This window comes from Passer domesticus, chromosome 18, assembly GCF_036417665.1.
Source record: "Passer domesticus isolate bPasDom1 chromosome 18, bPasDom1.hap1, whole genome shotgun sequence".
Taxonomy (NCBI): domain Eukaryota; kingdom Metazoa; phylum Chordata; class Aves; order Passeriformes; family Passeridae; genus Passer; species Passer domesticus.
In genome coordinates, this window is record NC_087491.1 from 7,758,872 (window position 1) to 7,778,107 (window position 19,236).

General features: G+C 45.2%; 2 protein-coding genes across 3 annotated transcripts in view; one reads left to right on the plus strand and one right to left on the minus strand.

Annotated features, from left to right (window-relative positions):
* DOLK (dolichol kinase) lies at positions 1 to 4,932 on the minus strand. Its single transcript, XM_064393794.1, has 2 exons — positions 4,858 to 4,932; positions 1 to 2,479 (listed from the first exon to the last, which is right to left on the minus strand). The coding sequence occupies exon 2, from the start codon at positions 2,393 to 2,395 to the stop codon at positions 824 to 826; it is 1,572 nt and encodes a 523-aa protein (XP_064249864.1). The 5' UTR covers positions 2,396 to 2,479; positions 4,858 to 4,932; the 3' UTR covers positions 1 to 823.
* The window catches only part of NUP188 (nucleoporin 188), a 25,199-nt gene continuing 10,889 nt past the window's right edge, over positions 4,927 to 19,236 (plus strand). Inside the window, exons 1-27 of one of the 2 annotated variants that reach the window (XM_064393783.1) lie at positions 5,524 to 5,823; positions 5,963 to 6,053; positions 6,884 to 6,938; positions 7,531 to 7,604; positions 7,825 to 7,909; positions 8,537 to 8,617; positions 9,022 to 9,066; positions 9,633 to 9,725; positions 9,850 to 9,969; positions 10,368 to 10,579; positions 11,012 to 11,126; positions 11,350 to 11,550; positions 12,236 to 12,325; positions 12,970 to 13,035; positions 13,583 to 13,702; positions 14,150 to 14,276; positions 14,400 to 14,555; positions 14,911 to 15,037; positions 15,622 to 15,709; positions 15,789 to 15,865; positions 16,018 to 16,132; positions 16,482 to 16,602; positions 16,797 to 16,863; positions 17,299 to 17,427; positions 17,581 to 17,714; positions 18,093 to 18,199; positions 19,015 to 19,221. In XM_064393783.1, coding sequence (XP_064249853.1) covers positions 6,031 to 6,053; positions 6,884 to 6,938; positions 7,531 to 7,604; positions 7,825 to 7,909; positions 8,537 to 8,617; positions 9,022 to 9,066; positions 9,633 to 9,725; positions 9,850 to 9,969; positions 10,368 to 10,579; positions 11,012 to 11,126; positions 11,350 to 11,550; positions 12,236 to 12,325; positions 12,970 to 13,035; positions 13,583 to 13,702; positions 14,150 to 14,276; positions 14,400 to 14,555; positions 14,911 to 15,037; positions 15,622 to 15,709; positions 15,789 to 15,865; positions 16,018 to 16,132; positions 16,482 to 16,602; positions 16,797 to 16,863; positions 17,299 to 17,427; positions 17,581 to 17,714; positions 18,093 to 18,199; positions 19,015 to 19,221 — 2,835 coding nt within the window. In that variant the 5' untranslated portion in view covers positions 5,524 to 5,823; positions 5,963 to 6,030. Of the gene's footprint in view, positions 5,032 to 5,523; positions 5,824 to 5,962; positions 6,054 to 6,883; positions 6,939 to 7,530; positions 7,605 to 7,824; positions 7,910 to 8,536; positions 8,618 to 9,021; positions 9,067 to 9,632; positions 9,726 to 9,849; positions 9,970 to 10,367; positions 10,580 to 11,011; positions 11,127 to 11,349; positions 11,551 to 12,235; positions 12,326 to 12,969; positions 13,036 to 13,582; positions 13,703 to 14,149; positions 14,277 to 14,399; positions 14,556 to 14,910; positions 15,038 to 15,621; positions 15,710 to 15,788; positions 15,866 to 16,017; positions 16,133 to 16,481; positions 16,603 to 16,796; positions 16,864 to 17,298; positions 17,428 to 17,580; positions 17,715 to 18,092; positions 18,200 to 19,014; positions 19,222 to 19,236 lie in introns of those variants that run through there. The other variant, XM_064393782.1, reaches the window with a different exon arrangement.

Sequence of the window (19,236 nt, forward strand, 5' to 3'; positions counted from 1 at the left end):
TGTAATAGTAGAAAATTTTATTGACTTCAACAGATTTTCTGCTTTCAGGATTAATGTGTAATTAGTTTTAGCTGTGACTTTGCTTAATTTTCCCCCCCATACTCATTCCAAATTAATTTGGAGATTAAGTCTTGACAAAGATAAAACATTTTCCTTGCTGAAGCAAACTTCAGGGCTAAAGATTCACTGTTCTTATTAGTATGATCTGGAATGAGCAGAGTCTGACATCCCCAAACCCTCCCCACCCACCCTGGGTAACTCAGCTGTGGCAGCTGCTGGTTTTGGGGTGGTGTTTGTGCATCATGGTGTGGTTTTGGCTCTTGCTGATGAGGACTGGACACAGCTGGACACTTGTACCTGGTTCCTGTGCTCCCCCTTGTTATCAAACATGCTTTACATCGTGCTTACACAGAAATGGGAGTTCACACATCAAACACAAAATGCAGGACTCGGTACAGAAAACAAGGTACAGTACAGAGGTAGCAACATCCTGGAGACTTGCTTGTTTATTGTGTCCTCTCTAATTGACTTACCTCTTCTTCCTCTGCTTCCCTTGGGTACCCAGAAGAAACTTAAATTGGATTATTAAACACAAGTGCTGTTTTTATCAGTCATGCTTGGTACTGTTAGAACATAAATCTGTCTATTTTCGATGGGTAAAACCAAGACCAAATCAAAACCTTTATTTTAAATAAGACTTTTTCATTTCTGTTCTCAACAATTTTCTCTGCTGTACCAAAACATGATCTTTGAGCTTTCATTAAAGTGCATTTTCTAGTACCTTTCTCTAGGAAGGGAGAAAACTCTGTTCCTGGAAGTGCTTCTATGCCATGAGCATGATCTGGAGGTAGAGAGGCAACAGCAGATTATCAATTTGAGTAGTGTAAGCTTCCAAAAGAGAAACCAAACTCACAGATGCCAGAATCCAGGCATAGCTGGAGTTCAGATTCACACTGCTGTCAAAGATCAGAATGAGAGCCACAGCAATGATCTGGGCAAAAATAGCTGACATTGTCCCTTCAAAGGTCTTCTTTGTTCCTGGCCACTTTATTTCCCCCAGTGTACTGCCAAAAACAGAGGCAATGGTGTCTCCCACCCCTACTGCCAACACCCCAGAGTAGGGGGCCAGGGCTCCTGCCCCGGGCAAGGTGCCTTTAGGAGCACAAGGTCTGGGAAACAACCACACTGGGAGGGACATGCCAAGGAGGAGGTAAATATGAGTCAAGATTAGAGGTCCACTGTCTCTTTCATCCAAGAAGAGAGAGAGCAAATGCCTCAGGGTTTGTCCAAAAGGTTTGATCCTGAAGTAGCGAACGTACTCTAGGAAGATAAACACTGCCAGACACAGCACTGCAGCAACGTAGAGGAGCTGGCGGTCATAAATGAGTCCAGGAACATAAGTAGCCACAACAATGAAGTGGAAATATTTCCTGGTTACAGTCGAGGCCTGGTGCTTTTTAGATTCAGATGATCTCTTAGCATTCTGGTAGAAAACCACCCCGCATGCTGAGGCAGCCAAGAAAGTCCAATACACGAGGAGGTAAATTCTTGTCTGCGTCTGAAACAGAAACTGGAGCAGCCAGAGCAAAGGGTTCCTCTGGATCAGTCGGTACAGCCAAGGCATGATGACCCCTAAGCCTAACACTGCTGTCATCATGTGGAAAAACATGGAGGAGATCCACGTGCCCGAATCCATGAATGTGAAGAGCACGGTGAAAAAAAGACCAAGGAGAACAACTCCGACAACTGCTACCAGGAGGAAGAAGTCAATGGGGTCCCCTCTGCCCTCGATTACATTCAGCGAGCGCTTAATGAGCTGATTGAGAACAAAACTGACACCTCCAAGAACCAGCAGCGCTTCCCCGGGAGTAAAACACCGAGGCAACAGGTACAGCAAGATCATGCTGAGGTAGACGAAAATGAGCAGCACTTCCAGAACCTCTATCACCTCCGAGACAGTCAAGGAGTGCTTCATGGTGTAGATAATTATGCTGCCAGCAACCCCAGTCAGGACGCACGCGTTGGTGGGCACGGGTTTGGTGATGCCAGCCGCCAGGACGGACAGGAAGAGCGCCAGCAGCATCCCCGTGGAAGCCACCACGACGCCGAGGCGCTCGAAGTAGACGATGCCGGCGGCCCTGCACCTCTCCCTCATCACCACCCCCAGCAGGGGCATGACCATGCTGGCGGGCAGCAGCCCGCTGTTGGCAGCGCCCCGGAACTGGAAGACGGCCCCGCCGCGCTGCAGCAGCCGGTCCCAGTGGCGCTGCCCGCACCAGGCCTGCAGCGCCAGCGCCAGCGCGCACCACGAGAAGCGGTCCCAGGCCGCGGCGTGCACCCACAGCGCCGCGCCCAGCACCAGCAGCGCCTCCACCAGCACGGCCCGGCAGGGCATGGCGCCAGCCCAGCCCGCAGGATCTCAGCAGGGGTGTGCTCCGGTGTCCGCTAGGGAGAATTCGCTTCCATGCTACTGCAGTTCCTGTTTAAAACAAACAAAACAGCAAGCAATTGTTGCCATCTTGTTGGAGAAGTTCCATACGTTTTTGGTCATTTCTCATGGCAGCTCCTCGCAGCACTGACTCCTTCACAGCGCAGCCAACAAACTCCAGCTCTCCTCTCAATCAGCTAACTCACTCTTTTATAGCACTCAGCTGTGAAGCCATGATATTTTATGAAAAATCCTCCTCTAGGATTTTTCCTGTCCTGAGGAGCTGAGAGCCTCAGGAAAGAAATGTAAACAATAACTGTCTGCTGCTGTGGAATACAACAAATGCATCTTCCATTAATCCATGTGGATTGTTTTCAATTAGTGACCAATCACAGCCACCTATGCCAAGGCTGTGAGCAGTCACAGGATTTTGTTATGCACTCTATTCTATTCTATTCTATTCTATTCTATTCTTGTTCTGTGTAGCCTTCTGATCTTCCTCTCTCTCTGTTCTTTTAGCATAGTTTTAATGTAGTGTTTTAATATAATATATAACATAATAAATCAACCTTCTGAAGAAAATGGAGTCAAGCCTGGTGTCCTCACACTTGGGGCATTCACCTCAAGACAGCTGTGGCCTGTGAAGGGCAGGCCTGTTCCTAGTCTTTGGTAATCAGTACAGCTGCAGCTGCTCAGGGGTGGGATTACCTTCTGCACTAGCTTTATTTTCTTACCTTCTACCCCCCCACAAGCAATTAAAGCAACTACTTGGACAGCTGGAGTGTTTGCACAGCTATTTGGTTCTTGATTTAAACTGACAGTTATGTGCCAATTGCTAATGCCAACACACAGATGAATTAAAAAAAAAACCGAACAGTGAGGTGAGTGAATCCTGCACTTCACCTTCTCTGAGTGAAGGCTCAGTGCCAGCTGCCCTGCAAACCAAACTTTCCTTTAAACTTTTGGACTGGAAGATAAGATTGAGACAATCAGCAACAGGCACATTTCCCTGTTAGGTTAAATCTCATCTTATCTCCTTCAAAGAATTGTGGGCATTGACAACATTGTGCAATTCTCACCAGCATTTTTTGCTTTCTGGCACCCTTGATTTCCCTATGGATCTATAATTTGATAATCAGCCATATGTAAATATCTGCTGCTATAATGTCACCTCTTCTGGGGTCTCTGAAGGTCTCAGATTCTTTATTTCTTGTTGGAAATATTATGGCTGATCCAGCTGTGAAACACAGCCTTACTTTATCCTTTCTGGCCCACCCTTAGCAGCAAAGTCTTACTAAATTCTGCTCCCCAAGTCTCACTGCCAATATCTACAGCAGCTCCCTCCTGGAAGGCCAGAAGTTTGTTTAAGGTTCTCTTATTTAAGGTTTTCTTTTGGGTTTTCAGCCAGTGTTGAAAGGTGACACCAGATTACAAAGCTGACAAAGTAACAGCAGTATTACTGAGGAACTATTACAGTTTGTGCTGTCAGACTTCCTTAGACAGCGTGTCTGCAGTGTTTATTTATTTATTATTATTTATGACTTTGTACTGAAAACTTAATTATTGACAGATTGCTTTTTGGCATCCTCCTTCATATAGCCTGAAATACTTGATTGCCACACATCTGCATTACATGCACTGTTGCTACACAGCTCCTTCAGGCCAAATGTAATCTTCTGGCATTGCAATCAATTTTTAAACAGGAGAAGAATTAATCACACAGTCAATAAAACAGAACTGGTCTGGACAATGCCTCCAACTGACCTCCAGCCAGTAACAGTTTCTGGGTTGTACTCCCTGCTGTTTCTGAGCACTGTGGGGAGGGGGAAGCTAAGTGAGAAGCAGAGTAAATGCCACCTGCCAACCAAAGACCGAGCCCTGCTGCTCGGTCTGGCAGCCTTAACTGCACTGCAGCTCTGCTGTCAATGCATTCACTTCCCTGCCAGGCAGAGTTTCACCCTGCCCGAGCCCTGTGGTGCAGCAGCTCCGAATGTTCACACCTGACCATCTGCAACGCCATGTATTTCACTGCTCAGTGATTTCGTTTTCTCGTGCCTGCGCAATCCCCTCCTCCGCACCCGAGGCTCCGGAGCCCCGCCGCTCTCATCCCCACCGGACCCCGCACCGCGCGGTTCAAGCCGGACCGAGCGTTGTCTGCTCCGCATCCCGGCTGCTCAGGGCAGGGAAGCTTCCCACTGGCGTGCTGCCAAACACGCGGCAGCCTCGCCTCGCTGCAGCCCCCGCCTGCCCCCTCTCTTCCCCGAGCCCCCGCAGCGCTGTGCACGCCCCTCAGCCCGCCGGCTGCCCTGTGCCCCTCAGCCGCGACACCCACGGGCCAGCCTCCGCTGCTGGGAAGGCCGTCGGCCCGCGGGCGGTGCCGGGGGCGGTGCCGGCGGCTCCCGGTGCCCGCGGAGCCCCAGCGCACCCACCTCGCAGGACGCCGCCATCTTGCCGCGCCGCCTGTCACATGACCCAGCTGTGAGGGCGTGTCGGGAGGGGGCGTGGCTTGTGCGGCACCACGTGACACCGGCGTGGTGGAGGGAGGCAGCCCCCGGGTCACGTGACGACGGAGCGAAGATGGCGGCGGGCGGGCTGAGCGCGAGGTGCGGGGCCGGGGCCGCTCGGGCGGCGTGGGGGGGGGAACGCGGGGGCAGCGTGGGGGAGAGCCCCGGCTCTCGCTGCGGGCGGACCCCGCTCCGCGGGACCGGGGGCCGAGAGAGGCCGGCGGGGAGCGGGGCGCAGCGCGGGGCCGGGCAGGTTTTAACTGCGGCGGAGCGCGCGCCGGGCTGGCCCCGCCCCCGCCTCGCGCGCGCGGCGAGGCCCCGCCCCCCCCGGGCTGGGGCCCCTCAGGGACCCCCAGGGACCCCCAGGGACCCCGGCTCCCGGAGCGGAGCGGGCAGCGGTGGTCCCGGCTTTGTGGTTGTTTATTCCCGTGGTACGGGATGGGAGCTGGGCAGCGCTCCGCGGCCGCCGCTGCTTTGGCGGGGCCGGGGCTCGGTCCGCGCTCCCTTCGCGGGTGCCCGGCGGCGCTCGGCTCTTCCCTGAGGCGAGGGGCGCGCCGGGGCCGGCTGCGCCTCCCGCGCGGCTCCCGCGGGCCTGCAGTCAAAATACACGCGTGGAAATGTGTCACGGAAGCGATTTAATGAATCCCGCATCGAGTGATCATCTTAGTTCGGTGGTTTCGTTTCTCTAGAGCACGTTTTTTGTAATTTATTACAACTTTTTTTTGTTCTGGAGATTCCCTGGTGTCTGATTTTTATTAAATGACAGCACTGTTACTTGTGGTCGTATACAGAGAGCTTTCCTTCCTTAGCTGTCTTGGAGCCTTATTAATGAGAGGACAGCAAACCACGGTGTTTTATTCACAGGGGAGATTGTGAAGGAGTGGAAAGTAGGTGGGTTTGTGTTGCTAGGCTGGGGCCCAGATTTGACAATAACTGGAAGAAAACGTGTGCAAGACAAATGACAGCACTGATCTGACATGATCACTGAACCTGGGATTCACTGAATTGCTTCTTTCACACTGCTGTTCAGTTCTTGGTGAATATCTGGGCCTTTGGGTGCTCGGTTCATGGCAGAGAAGTGCACCCAGCCATCGAGGAATGAGCAGGGAGAAATTCTGCTGGTGGGTGTGCTGGAAATAACAGGTGTTGTCATTAAGTGTCACCACATGGCAGAAGTCACAGATGACTTTCACTGCCACAGTGAGTTATTTTAATAATGTTATTCTAAAAATAAGGCAATGAGCGTTCTTGTGTAGACAGTCTTTGTGTGGGGAGTTGGGGTGTTTAAATCCTCATTTGTAATGTGTTGCTAGCAAATCATAGTTTATCTAAGTGAAATACTCTTTTTGGCAAATATCTTTTCTCTGGGCTGTTGTGGGGAGATTCTTTGAATGCATGTGCCAGGGTCAGGGTCTGATCTGTAAATTCTTACAGTGCGGGTTGGCTTTTCTGCAGAGTTCTCATGGAGAGATGAGAAGCTGAGTGTAAATGTTCTGGTGCCTGTGTAAAGAGTTTTTCTGGTGCAGTTTTTCACTTCATACAGTTTTATGCTCTGCTTAGAGTGGAGGATGAAACTGATGGAAAAATTTGTTTGAAGGAGAGCGTTGAATGTAACAGCAGAATACTGCTTTATGCTTTCATTTTCTTCTTAGGAGCCCGCAGTGTTCAGATAGCAAAATCAAACTGAGCTGGTAACCTGATATCAGTGTGAAGCTTTGATGTGAATTCACAGGTCTTGCTGTGTCAGTTGCCACCCTCTCTGGGTTTTTCCTTGGTTTTTGTAGGACATCTGAAGCTCATTAGCTAAAAGCTAATGTTCCTTAAATCATTTTTCTCGCATGGCAGGTCATTTTCTGCAAGTTAATTGCAGGTTTGAAAAGTGAAAGCTAAATGGAAGCCTGGAATAACATGAATCATTAAAATACTCTCCACCTTTTCCTTGTGTTTGCAGGAGCAGCAGAGAATTATGGACAATTCTGCTGGGCAGATCAGCTTTAAGAGAACCAGTAAGTTCATTCCCTGCAGAGCAGGTTTGGCCATCACTTACTGGGCCCCATGGCCAAACACATCATTTGTACATCTCTTTGAATATTAGTGAAGATATTTTCTGCTGCTCTTCCTTCTTTGTCACTGTGATTTTTGTTCCCATACCTCTGCCACTTGTTTATTCTTCCCTGCTTGTTTACAGCTGCATGAACTGCCTGGGAGGGTGTATGGAAAAGGTGGTTCCTTCTCTGGGGTGGGCACAAGTGCTGCTGCCTGGATTGCCCTGGGGTGTTCATGTGTGGTACAGCTCCTGTCTTATTTTGGGGGCTGGAGCCTGTGCTTTCAAGAATTAGCCCAGAGGTTGGGAATCCAAATGTTTCTAAACCCAGTCCATTGCCTCCCTTCTCCCCACCCTCCCTAGGAATGGGCAGTGCAGCTCACTGCCCTGATCATTTCTGCATCTGGAATCACTCTGAGCCACAGACACCTGGCTTGTGTTGTTCCTGCCTCTTTGTGGTGGTGCAGTTTCTTTGCTTTGCTGAAGTTTAACAGTTCTAATATTTGGTAATGCACTTTGAGGAGTCTGTTCAGTGGTGTTTGCTTCTGCTTTAGGCCCAGATTGCTGCAGAGTTGAACAAGAACTGGCAGAGGCTGTTAGAGGGACTGTCATACTACAAACCACCAAGGTACAGTCACTGCCTGATTTTAGAAATGAATCTCTAATGTGGAGTTTCCTAGTAAGTAAAGAAAGGTTGCAGAATACTGTATGAAATATTGAAAGGTCTCTGAGGAAAAAACAAATGTTCAGTTTAAACTGATAAAGTGGAAAACTTTGAAGTTATGTCTGTTTAATTTTTTCCTTGAGATTGCTGTGTTTTTAATGACTAAAATTTCTTTTCACTTTAGTACAACTTCAGCAGAAAAAATTAAAGCTGATAAAGATGTAGCTGCTCCACTAAAAGAGTTGGGTCTGAGAGTCAGCAAGTTTTTGGTGAGTAAAGCTGCTCTTGGATTATTTTTTATCCCTGGAATGCATTGTTATAGGATTCTGATACTGAAGTAACCTTTGTGATGTTGAGTAGAGAGAAACTTAAGGTCCTTTTAGCAGTTCAAAGTAATCTAAAGGATGTTGAAGTACATGTTGAGGCTCTAGGTCAAACTTCCAAAATGATGAGTGGCTTTGTGATGCTGTGGTTTTCCTGGTCCTTCCCAGCAGCAGCCACCTGCTGTGGGTCTGAGCTGGGTTCTTCCAGGCCAGCTGCTCAGCTAAAAACTGATGTCCTTAAATCAGTTGCCTTGTTTGACAGTCCTCTCATTTAGCTGCAAGGTTCTGTTTCTTTAAGCCAGAAGTTTAGAGTTCAGTGGCTGGTGGTACTTTTATTTAAATGACTGATGCTCCTTTAGCTGAAGTTAAACTGCAGCTCAGTGACATTAAAGCTTGTGTATTTGGCATTAAAAGAAGTGCTGATTAAAGCATCTGCCTGCTGCAAAAATATTCATTTGGTATGTTATTTATTTTGAAGATAAGAGCTTCCTGAGTATTTGGAGAGAATCTTAATCTTTAATGAATTCAGCTGCCTTTTATTAATTTCAGATAATTTCTCTTTCTTTTGTTCAGGGTCTGGATGAAGAGCAGAGTGTGCAGTTGTTACAGTCTTACCTTCAAGAGGATTACAGAGGAACAAGAGACTCCCTGAAGGTCCATAGCTCCCATTTATGTTCTATTTACTCCACATCTTTCCTTAATAATAGTTGTTTTTTGATGCACATGGTCACATGTGAGTCCTAGATACGATTGGGAAATAGCTTTGTAGCTTTTCTTCTCTGCAGCTGCATCCAGGCTTATCTTTTCCTTCTTGCATCTCTGCAGGATCTCCTCTCTCTGTCGCAGGAATACAGGAAAGCTACGGATTTGTGAATGAGAGTGGAGCTGAAAAATAAATACACAGTTAAAAATGAGTGTTTTGGCTTTGTGCTTTTGGAATCTGTCTTTACAAATGAAAGAAAAATTGTCTTTTATTTGTTTTAGTCATTCTGTGAACATATATTTTGTCAGTAGGTATTTCTCCAGTAGCTATTTATTTTGTCTTATTTTGTTTACAGACAGTTCTTCAGGATGAAAGGCAGAGTCAGGCTCTGATGCTGAAGGTTAGTTATTTCCATTTGTACTTTCTGTGGAAAAGATCTGTTGGCAGCAGCCAACTTTATTTCTGTGGAAAATCTTGAAATAGTTGAAGTATTCCTTCATATAAAGGATGGCTTTTAGAAGGTGCTTCTGAAGTTGAGGGATATGTGTGTAGAGTTGAAGAGGGTTAGTAATTGCTACAGAAATGAAATTTTAGGCTTGGTATTAGGGAATTCAGCTGGGTAGATGTACACTGCCTGATTTTCCAAAGCTTGTAGGTTTGTGTGTCATGACAAGAGTGATGATAATTTCTGACAGAGGGTAATAGGGATGTCTTTTTGCCTTTCTTTTCCATGTTTTCTCATTTAACAGTGTAATTACAGACCTGTCATTATGGCAATGCTAGATTGAGTTCTGTAACATTTATTAAGTGTTGGTCATTTTCCCCAAATTCAGAACTGCTCAGTTGAAATTCCATCTGTAGTAACTCTGTATTCCTGTGGTGAAGGCCTTGGCAGTGGCTGGGAGGGGGGTGGCAGGGAGTTGGGCACTGTGCCAGCTTGGTGCTGATGGCACTTTGCATTCACAGCTCGCTGACTACTACTACGAGGAGCGGATCTGCATCCTGCGCTGCGTCCTCCACCTGCTCACCTACTTCCAGGACGAGAGACACCCTTACACAGTGAGTCCAGGCCCTGATGCCATTGAAACAGGCTACATGTGGAAGCTGTGGGGTGCTTCCCTGCTTGTGCAAAAAGCCATGGGTGTGCCTGTGAGAAGCTGATGGACTTCTTTGTTTCTTTAAGGCACAGTACTTCCAGTGTGTTGAAAAGCTGGACAAGGAGCTCGTTCCGAATTACCGCAAGCAGTTCGAAGCACTGTACAAAGCAGAAGCTCCTACATGGGAAACACATGGAAATCTCATGGTATTTTATTTCTTACTATTATTTCTCAAGCTTTTAAAGTAGTTTCTTATATGTAGTATATTGGAAAATACATCCTTACAGATGCAGTTAAAGAGGACATTTTTCCTGGTCTAAGAAACATAAAATTTGTTTTCTCTGTAACAGAACACACTTTTGCTCAGAGACAGAGTTTTGTGAAACTTAGTGTTCCTTGTAATAAATTTGTGGAGAGCACTGGGCCAACAGAGCCATTTATGTGTAGTTGTTCATGATCTCTTTGGACCTAGAGTAACTTTCCTTGCCACTGACTCAGTTGGTGGCTGCACAAGCTGTTGAAATACCTCCACACTTCTCAGCTTCTGACTGCTTTGGCTGCCCTGTGAGCTTTGAGATGTGATGGTGGAACTTCCTTTGTGCAGACAGAACGTCAGGTTTCCAGGTGGTTCGTGCAGTGCCTTCGGGAGCAGTCCATGCTCCTGGAAGTCATCTTCCTCTACTATGCATACTTTGAAATGGCACCTGAGGAGCTCCTGGCCTTTGCAAAGATGTTCAAGGAGCAGGGATTTGGCACAAGGCAAACCAACAGACATTTAGTAGATGAGAGCATGGATCACCTCGTGGATCGTATTGGGTAAGTGTTGTGTGTATTTGTAATGTGGGTACAGAGCAAAACAATTGTTTCTCTCAGGAAAAAATGCATTTATAATTGTCTTAGTTGTTCTGTGTGGGCTATGACTCGAAGGGGGAATGAGAATCCTGCCATACATCCTGGTGGCAGAGAGTTACAAAGGTGGAAAATCTGTCTTCAAATTTCAGTGACCCTTTTTGTCTGTTCAGCCAGAAAAGTTAGTTCTGAAGATTGTAATTTTTCCTGTACCAGCGTTTTGAGACAAAATTTTGATTATGTGCCATTCGTTTCTTGTAATTTGTTATTGCTTCAATGAAAGCTGAACAAAGGAAACTAAAAGTTGCTTTTTGACCTCTTATAGTTTAAAAAACCCCTCACCTGAATACTCAGATGAAGTTGCTGACCTATTTTTTTTTATTCTCCTGCTGCTTGTAGTTACTTTAGTGCTCTTATTCTGGTGGAAGGCATGGAAATTGACTCCCTCCATGAGCGTGCTTTGGATGACAGGACAGAGGAGCACAAATTGGCCAACAATCAGCACATCCACCAGGTAAAACACTGGCAGGGTAACCAAGCCCTCCTCAAGCCTAACAATATAGAGCTTGCTGTGATTACGCAGGCTGTGTCTGTAAACTTCTGATCCTTGGGCTTGTTGGCCAAGTGTAGAAACTGCCATCCACATGCCATGAGAAGGACACAATCAGATATGTGCTTGTTGGGTATGAGTTACTTTGAGATCTCAGTTATTTTGCTTCTGATGTGTCTCTGTGCAGGAGATGGACAATCAGCTGCTGCAGTTAGGGGATGTCTCACATCATGCTCCAGTGCTGTTGGCCTGGGCTCTGCTGCGTCACACCATAAACCCAGACGAGTCCACAAGCCTCATCAGGAGGATGGGCAGCACTGCTATCCAGCTGAATGTCTTCCAGTATCTGACCAAGCTGCTGCGATCCCTCAGCAGTGGGGGCAAGAATGTGAGTTGCTTCAGTTGTACATGTAAGCTTTTGAGGGTCTGACTGCTCCTGATGTACAGCTGAGATGGGAAGCAGATGACTGAACCAGTTCTTTTCAAACATGCAGTAAAGCATGTTCTATCATCTTAATCTTCTTTCTGTGAGGATCAGAAATCAAGTCGGAACAAAACAGGTTGTTATGTCCAGAGAATTAAGTAAAGCTTTGTAAAGCAAGGAACTACATTTCTCTTGAACAGAATAGACTCCAGTTAATCAAAGTTTTTGATTTGCCTCTATAAGTGTATTTGCCATGGTGAATCTTGAGTATAGGATGATTTAACTGTGCACTATTCTCTGTATAGGACTTCATTAGAAAACATGGTGTGTTAGGGTAAACTGCTTTGTAGACAGAAGCCAGTGAAAGCAAATCCTTTTGATTCCTAGAAATGTTCAGTGCTTTTTTTTTAATTTTGATGCCTGCAAGGCATTTCTAGTGATAATGGTAATGACAAGACTTCTCCTTTCAGTGAAATATTTTGTGTTAATATGGAGCTTAACTAATGACTGCTCCCTGTTTTGCTGCCCCTTTGCAGCAAGGATCCATAAAAAGTCAGTTACTTGGTGTGTAAAGCAGACTGAGTAGAGTTACAGCATGTTTGTAATTCATAATCTTTCCCATATCAGCCTTGTTATTCTGTCTTTGCAGTGTACTGCCAGCACAGCTTGTATGTGTATTTATGGACTTCTTTCCTTTGTCCTGACATCCCTGGAATTACATACATTGGGCAATCAGCAGGTAAGCATCCAAGAGCCTTTGCATTTGTTAATAATTTAAAATTACCTGTCATAACTGATGCTAATTGCCTATTAAATTGTAATCCTGCATTTCAGGCTGCAAGCTTTGAAAATGCTTTATGCAAAAATGCATAATTTATGCAAATTTTCTGTATGCAAATTTGCTTTAAGCAAATTTGCAAGCTTTATGTGGCTTAGGGAGACCCAAATGAGTGATTTGCTGGTTTTTCTACTGCATTTACACCATGCAAATGTGGTAAACACCTCCACAGATGGGCAGATTAGTAATGAAAGAGCACATCATGCATGTGAAGTCCTATGGATGTGAAGCTAATTGGTGATCTGTTATTCCCAAAACAATGGAAATAATACAAACTCCATTTCTGAGGTGGGCTGGACATTTTACAGCCCTCTGCAGATATTGTGGACACATTTGTTGTGGCCAGTTCATTCATTATGAGGAGCATGGCTTTAGGTTGTGGTCTGGGGGTGGATGTGTTTGGGTGTTTTGGCTCCTGGAAGTAGTTACATCTCGGTGGGTAAACATGGAAACTTAAATTCCAAAGATGTGTCAGAACCTGGTTGGAACAAAATCCTCCTGTGTAAAACAGCTTTGATTTTTTTCCATCCTGTCTTCCTTTGCAGGATATAATTGATGCTGCATGTGAAGTTCTGGCAGCTTCCAGCATCCCTCAGCTCTTCTGGAAGACGGTGAGTGTGTTTGCAACTTGTTTCACCTACCTTGTTTATAACTGTGACCTGATAAAAGATTCCCTTTTAGCAAAGGAACAGGCTGGTTGTATTTAGTGAGTTGGTTACTAGGAGGGCCTGAGGAGCAAATGTTCATTTGCATCTATCTTTGATTTACTTTTGCCCTTTCCTGCTTTTTAGGTACAGCCTTGGCTTTACACTTGAAAAGGATACTGGAACAAGTTTTAATATAGGTGATAGTTGATAGCAGGGCTGGGGCTGCAAGGATTGAACTAACTGCTGGCAAAAAGCATTGTGCTCATGTTTTGTTGTCACAGAATTAGGATGATATGTAATGCCTTACAGTCTTACTTCTTGCCTTATACTTGCAGACTGCCTCATGCTTTAGTCTGTGCAAGTGTGATCTCCAGTCACTGGAGTGATACTTTTGTGCATGATTAATGTTAAATGTACAGCTTAAAGTAGAACTGTAACCTTGTGCTGTACTGAGACCCTTTTAGCTTTTCTTTTTGGTAATAAGACATTTGTTTTCTGTTTCCACCACCAGGAACCTACTGCAGGTCTGGGTATTATCCTGGACAGTGTTTGTGGGATGTTCCCCCATCTTCTCACTCCTCTCCTTCAGCTGCTCCAAGCCCTTGTGTCTGATAAATCCACTGCAAAAAAGGTACAGGATCTCTCTTGGTGTTTGGGAGATGATTTATTTTGAGTCAGGGATGACATGCTCTGTGATTCTTTCTTTCCATTACATGTGCTTATCTCAGTTGCAGTCTTAGATAACAGACATAAGCTTTTGTCTAAGAACAGAGAACACAGCTCCTTCAGAGTTGTGTGCTGCTGTTGCAGAATGCTGTTTTCTGGCTTTTAGAAAACTTTTCAGCTTTAATGGTTGAAGATTAGGATGCTGATTTTTGGGTGGTACTTACCTGATTCATTAGGTGAGATTTGTCTGAATATGAGGGCTGTGTAATAATGTTTAGGTAGGGTTGATGTATTAGAAGGATATTGTTGTACACCTCAAGTAAACTTGCCTGATACTGGAAATGACCTGGTTGATAAATTTTTAAGAAGCTCTGGCTCTTTGGCTGTGTTGTTGAAGCTCTCTCTGATGCAGGTGTACAGTTTCCTGGATAAAATGTCCTTCTACATTGAGCTGTACAAGCACAAGCCTCCAGATGTGATCTCCCATGAGGACGGCACGCTGTGGCGAAGGCAGGCTCCAAAGCTCCTCTATCCCCTTGGTAAGGAAACTGCACTTCAGCTTTTCTTACTGAAATGCTTTGGGGAATTTAGCTCTTTCTTTACCTGGCTTCTAACTCATGGGTAAATTTGTGACTTGTTTCACCTGCTTCTTCAATCTTCAGGACTAGGTCAGACAAATCTCCGGATACCTCAGGGAACAGTGGGCCAAGTGATGCTGGATGACCGGGCTTATTTGGTACGGTGGGAGTATTCCTACAGCAGCTGGACTCTGTTCACCTGTGAGATTGAGATGCTGCTCCATGTTGTGTCAACAGCAGGTGAGGCAGGCTGGGAGTCTAAAAGAGAATAAATAATTATTAAGTGGTGTCAGTTTGAGGTTAGTAGTAGGACTGAACAGCTCTGAGTACATCTGGAAGAGCATGGAATACTTATTCAGAAACCTGATGATGATTATTCTGTAAAATTCACTGCAAAAGGCCAAGAGCATGTAGTGTAATGAGACACACTTTAGATGAGGGAAAAGTTGAGATAGATAAACAAATGTTTTTTTGATATGGGAGATGGATGGTTTTGAGTCATGCAGATACATGATAAGATAAATGTGCATTGTTCCAGGCTTGATTACTGCTGAAGTACAATTTTGTATTCTAATGTTTGGTTTTCTTTACCCAGATGTGATTCAGCATTGCCAGAGGGTCAAGCCCATAATTGATCTGGTTCATAAAGTCATCAGCACTGATGTATCAATAGCAGATTGTCTTCTGCCAATCACATCACGAATCTACATGCTCCTGCAGAGGTGAGTCCCTGACAGCAGATAGAGTGACCTGCAGCATAGATGATTACTTATTTTGCCAAGACCTTTACAGGATGTCTGTCAATGCTTGGATTCCCCAGGACTGGTGTTCAGCTCTCAAAACTGTTCTGGTTACACATAGGTTAATGTTTTGATATAGCAGAAATGGCCCCCTCTTCTACTTCTTTCCTGAAAGGTGTGCAATTTTATCCCTTTAAAGGTAATTTTGATTAGTAGCTATATTTACATGAAACAGGAATAAAACATAGCATTAGAGCAGTAACTCACAGGTTTTGAAACAGTTGTAATTATTAATTCCTCCCAGAGTTAACTGCCTGGGAATTGATGTTCAGCTGTATAATTATTGTTTGCTGTGACAGCCTGCTGGCAGTAAATTGATCTGACTCAGGTGTGAGGGGGAGGTGGCAAGTCTAGACTGAAAGTGCTGACTCTGGTGTCTGTATTTATCTGCTTAAATTTTATGTATGTGTACTTCAGTGAGAGGGAAAGAAGCTTTTTGATTAAAAAATCAGACCACACCACAGGTGGCAGTACTTTTTTTCATGCATGTTGTTTCTCTTTTATAGGCTAACAACTGTAATCTCTCCCCCTGTGGATGTTATTGCTTCTTGTGTCAATTGTTTGACAGTCCTGGCTTCTCGGATGCCAGCCAAGGTGAGGAAAGGACCTGCTGGTGAGAGCTAATACATTTATATGTAAATCAGAGGGAGTATCTGTACCTCTTCTCTTGCAGGTTTGGACTGACCTTCACCACACAGGGTTCTTGCCATTTGTTGCCAATCCACTGTCCAGTATGAATCACATGATCAGGTATTCTTGTTCCCCACCCCATTTTTTTTGCCTAACCAATTCATAACACGCAATAAGAACTTTTTGTCAGTGTTCAATCTCTGCACCTGACATCTCTCACTCATGTCAGAATCCTGCTATTCATGTGATGAACTCTCTTGCTCATTCCACAGTGCAGAGGGAATGAATGCTGGGGGCTATGGGAACCTGCTGATGAGCATGGAGCAGCCCCAAGGCGAGTACAGTGTTACCATCTCCTTCCTGAACCTGGTAACAACTCTAGTCCGGGTGAGTGCTTCTGGAGTGCTCTGGTGTGACACCAGCTCTGAGCTGCTATGATTGAGAAGTGGAAGTGATCTCAGCCATGTCTGAGATCATCTCTTTGCAGCAGGGCTCTCTAAGTAGTATTTACTTTACTCTCCCTTCTGCACTGCTGTTTGTGCTTTCTCTGATCTGATTCTTACAAAAAAACCCCATTTTGACTTGTCTAAAATGACTACAAAAGACTAGAAATTGCTTGTAAATCTATGTCACCATGTTCCATGGTTTTCTCACATTTCAAAGACAATAAGAAATATCTTCCTCCAAAAGTTTTCTTGTTCCCCTCCTGGTTAAATTACGTTTCTGTTTCTCCTAGGGACAACTTGGTAGCACCCAGAGTCAAGGCCTGGTGCCCTGCATTGTGTTTGTTCTGAAGGAAATGTTACCAAATTACCACAAATGGAGATACAACTCTCATGGAGTGAGAGAGAAAATTGGTAAGGATGTTAATGGGGGGAGGGAGTGTGAGGGAAAGGGAATAAAGGGACCACCTGCCTTCTTTTTTCTAGCAGCCATTTGGGATTTGCATTTTATATGTCCTGAAATTGTTGGATGCTGTGATTTGTTTGAAAACACTAGGAACAATGCAAAAGTTTTAAAAACTGAGTAGTCCATTTCATCTGTGTTTTAGGGTGCCTAATTCTGCAGCTGATCCATGCTATACTGAACTTATGCCCTGAAATGGATCCTCGCAGCAGGTAAGACAGGTGAGAGGTCTCACACCTGCACTAGCCTGGTTTGCATTGCAGGAATCACTGTCATTTTGTTTCAGTTTTTGAATTCAAAAGAGTAAGAGGGAGCTGGCATAGCTGTGTAATGCTGGTTTCAGCTCTTTGCTGCATTACTGAGTACAGGAAGGGTAGGAAAAGATTAGGGACAGAGCAAATCATGTTGGTTTCTAGAACTTCTGGTAAAAAAAAAAAGTACATAGATTTCTTGGGACAGACTGCCATCCACTTTCCTGTTTGGTGTACTCTGGTGAAAGTAGAAGGGAGAGCAAAGGAAGGGTCAGTGGGGGTGTAGAAATGAGGAGGTTTGTGGTAGTTTGTACTACTTTGTGGTAGTTTTCTAAGTGTGATGTAGCAAAATGCCACAAGTGCTCCTGGTGACACTGTCCTGTGTTTGTGTCACAGCAATGCCCCCAGCCTGCAGTCCTTGTGCATCTTCAGCCTGGCCAACACAGAGGCAGGGCAAGCTGTCATTAACATCATGGGAATTGGGGTGGACACCATTGACATGGTGATGGCCTCCCAGTCCAGCAGGTGAGTGGGGTGTGGCTGTTTGGGCAGCTTCTGTGTGCTGGCTCTGAGTGAAAATGTCTTGTAACTCTGATGGAGTTTCCTCTGAGAATGTTGTGCAAATAATAAACGTTGGTGTGAGCACAGTTCCTTACTTTGGTTTCTCTTTGGGAGCAGTGATGAGTCCCAAGGCCAAGGCCAGCTGCTGATCCAGACAGTCAAGCTGGCGTTCTCCGTTACCAACAACGTCATCCGGCTGAAGCCCCCGTCCAGCGTGGTGTCCCCCCTGGAGCAGGCACTCACTCAGCATGGTGGGTACTGCTGTGCTTCTGGGTCATCTGCAAATGGCACTGTGTGTCTCATCACAAACACTACTTAAGGTTTCCAGGTTACAAAAAGTGGTTGCTGCTGATGGGAGAAGGTCTCTTCTCCCTCCTCTAAGGCATTCTTCCCCTGTGGGACAGCTTTTAAAGGATTAATCAAACATGGCTTATTGTTTGCTGCTTTGTAATGAGATTATTGTAATTACAGAATATACTAAATCAGCTGCTGTTAATGCCTCTGGCTGGACCCATACCATGTTCTTTTGGGAGACCAACTTAGTTCTCATCTTCTGCTGTGGAAATAATTATTTGGTAAATAGTTACATCTTGTTGTTTCTTCTCTGATTTTATTTGTGTTCTCCCCAGGTGCTCATGGGAACAACCTTATTGCTGTCTTGGCCAAATACATCTACCACAAGCATGACCCTGCACTTCCACGCCTGGCCATCCAGCTGCTCAAACGACTGGCTACAGTAAGATAAGACACACATCAGTGCTCCTTTGCTTCTCCCCTTGTGACTGATTCCACCACTGACATTTTTTCAAATAATCTCCTCAGACTTTTTTGTATCAAGGAACTTAGTGCAAGTCAGTTGAAGCAGGGTGGACTGACAGTTCTAAGTTAGGACAGATGAAAAATCAGCTAAATGATCCTTTAGTTTTTTGATGTGATCTGCTGTTTCAGAAGTCACTCAGCACTCACTGAGAGGCATCCTGAGTGGGGTTTTTTTCTGCAAAATATTTGCACCTCAGTTGTTCTCTTCCCAATTTTTGAGCAACTTTCTCTAGTCACACTCTTAAATACAATTCCTAGACCTTCCTGCCTGGAATTGTACCATCTTGCTGAGAAGAGTGTCCTGTTTAAGTTTTTGTTGGGACCTTTCAACTTTTAGACTTCTTGGTAAAAACAGACTTTAGACTTATGAAGCCTTTTACACTTACTCTTTTTCTCTGCTAAACGTCAGAATATTTGTAGCTTTCTAAAAGCATATAAATCCAGATACTGGCTCATTTATTTCAAGAAATGTAATTCCAAAACGATTTTTTCCTTTGTCTTTTCTTTTTCTTTTGTAACCTTTGAGAAGTAGGTGAGGATAGAGTAGAATTGCTCAAGAGGAAAGTTTGGATCACTTGTCACATTTCTTCCTGCTTAATGACAACTTTCTTTGATAGGTTCATAGATTCAATATTACGTATTTTTGAGTTTCAATACAATCATCTTTTACGTAGAATTAAGCATTGTGCACAGCATGTTTATTTTTCCCTCTGGTGTTTGTTTCCATGGCAGGTTGCTCCCATGTCTGTGTATGCCTGCCTGGGCAGTGATGCTGCTGCCATCCGTGATGCCTTCCTCACCCACCTGCAGAGCAAGATCGAGGACATGCGCATCAAGGTCATGATCCTGGAGTTCCTCACAGTGGCAGTGGAGACACAACCTGGCCTCATTGAGCTGTTCCTGAACCTGGAAGTGAAGGATGGCAGTGATGGGTCAAAGGTACAACAGCAGATA

Excerpts from the sequence above, each read along its gene's own strand:
- DOLK (XM_064393794.1), bottom strand. The coding sequence starts at position 2,395 with ATGCCCTGCCGGGCCGTGCTGGTGGAGGCGCTGCTGGTGCTGGGCGCG.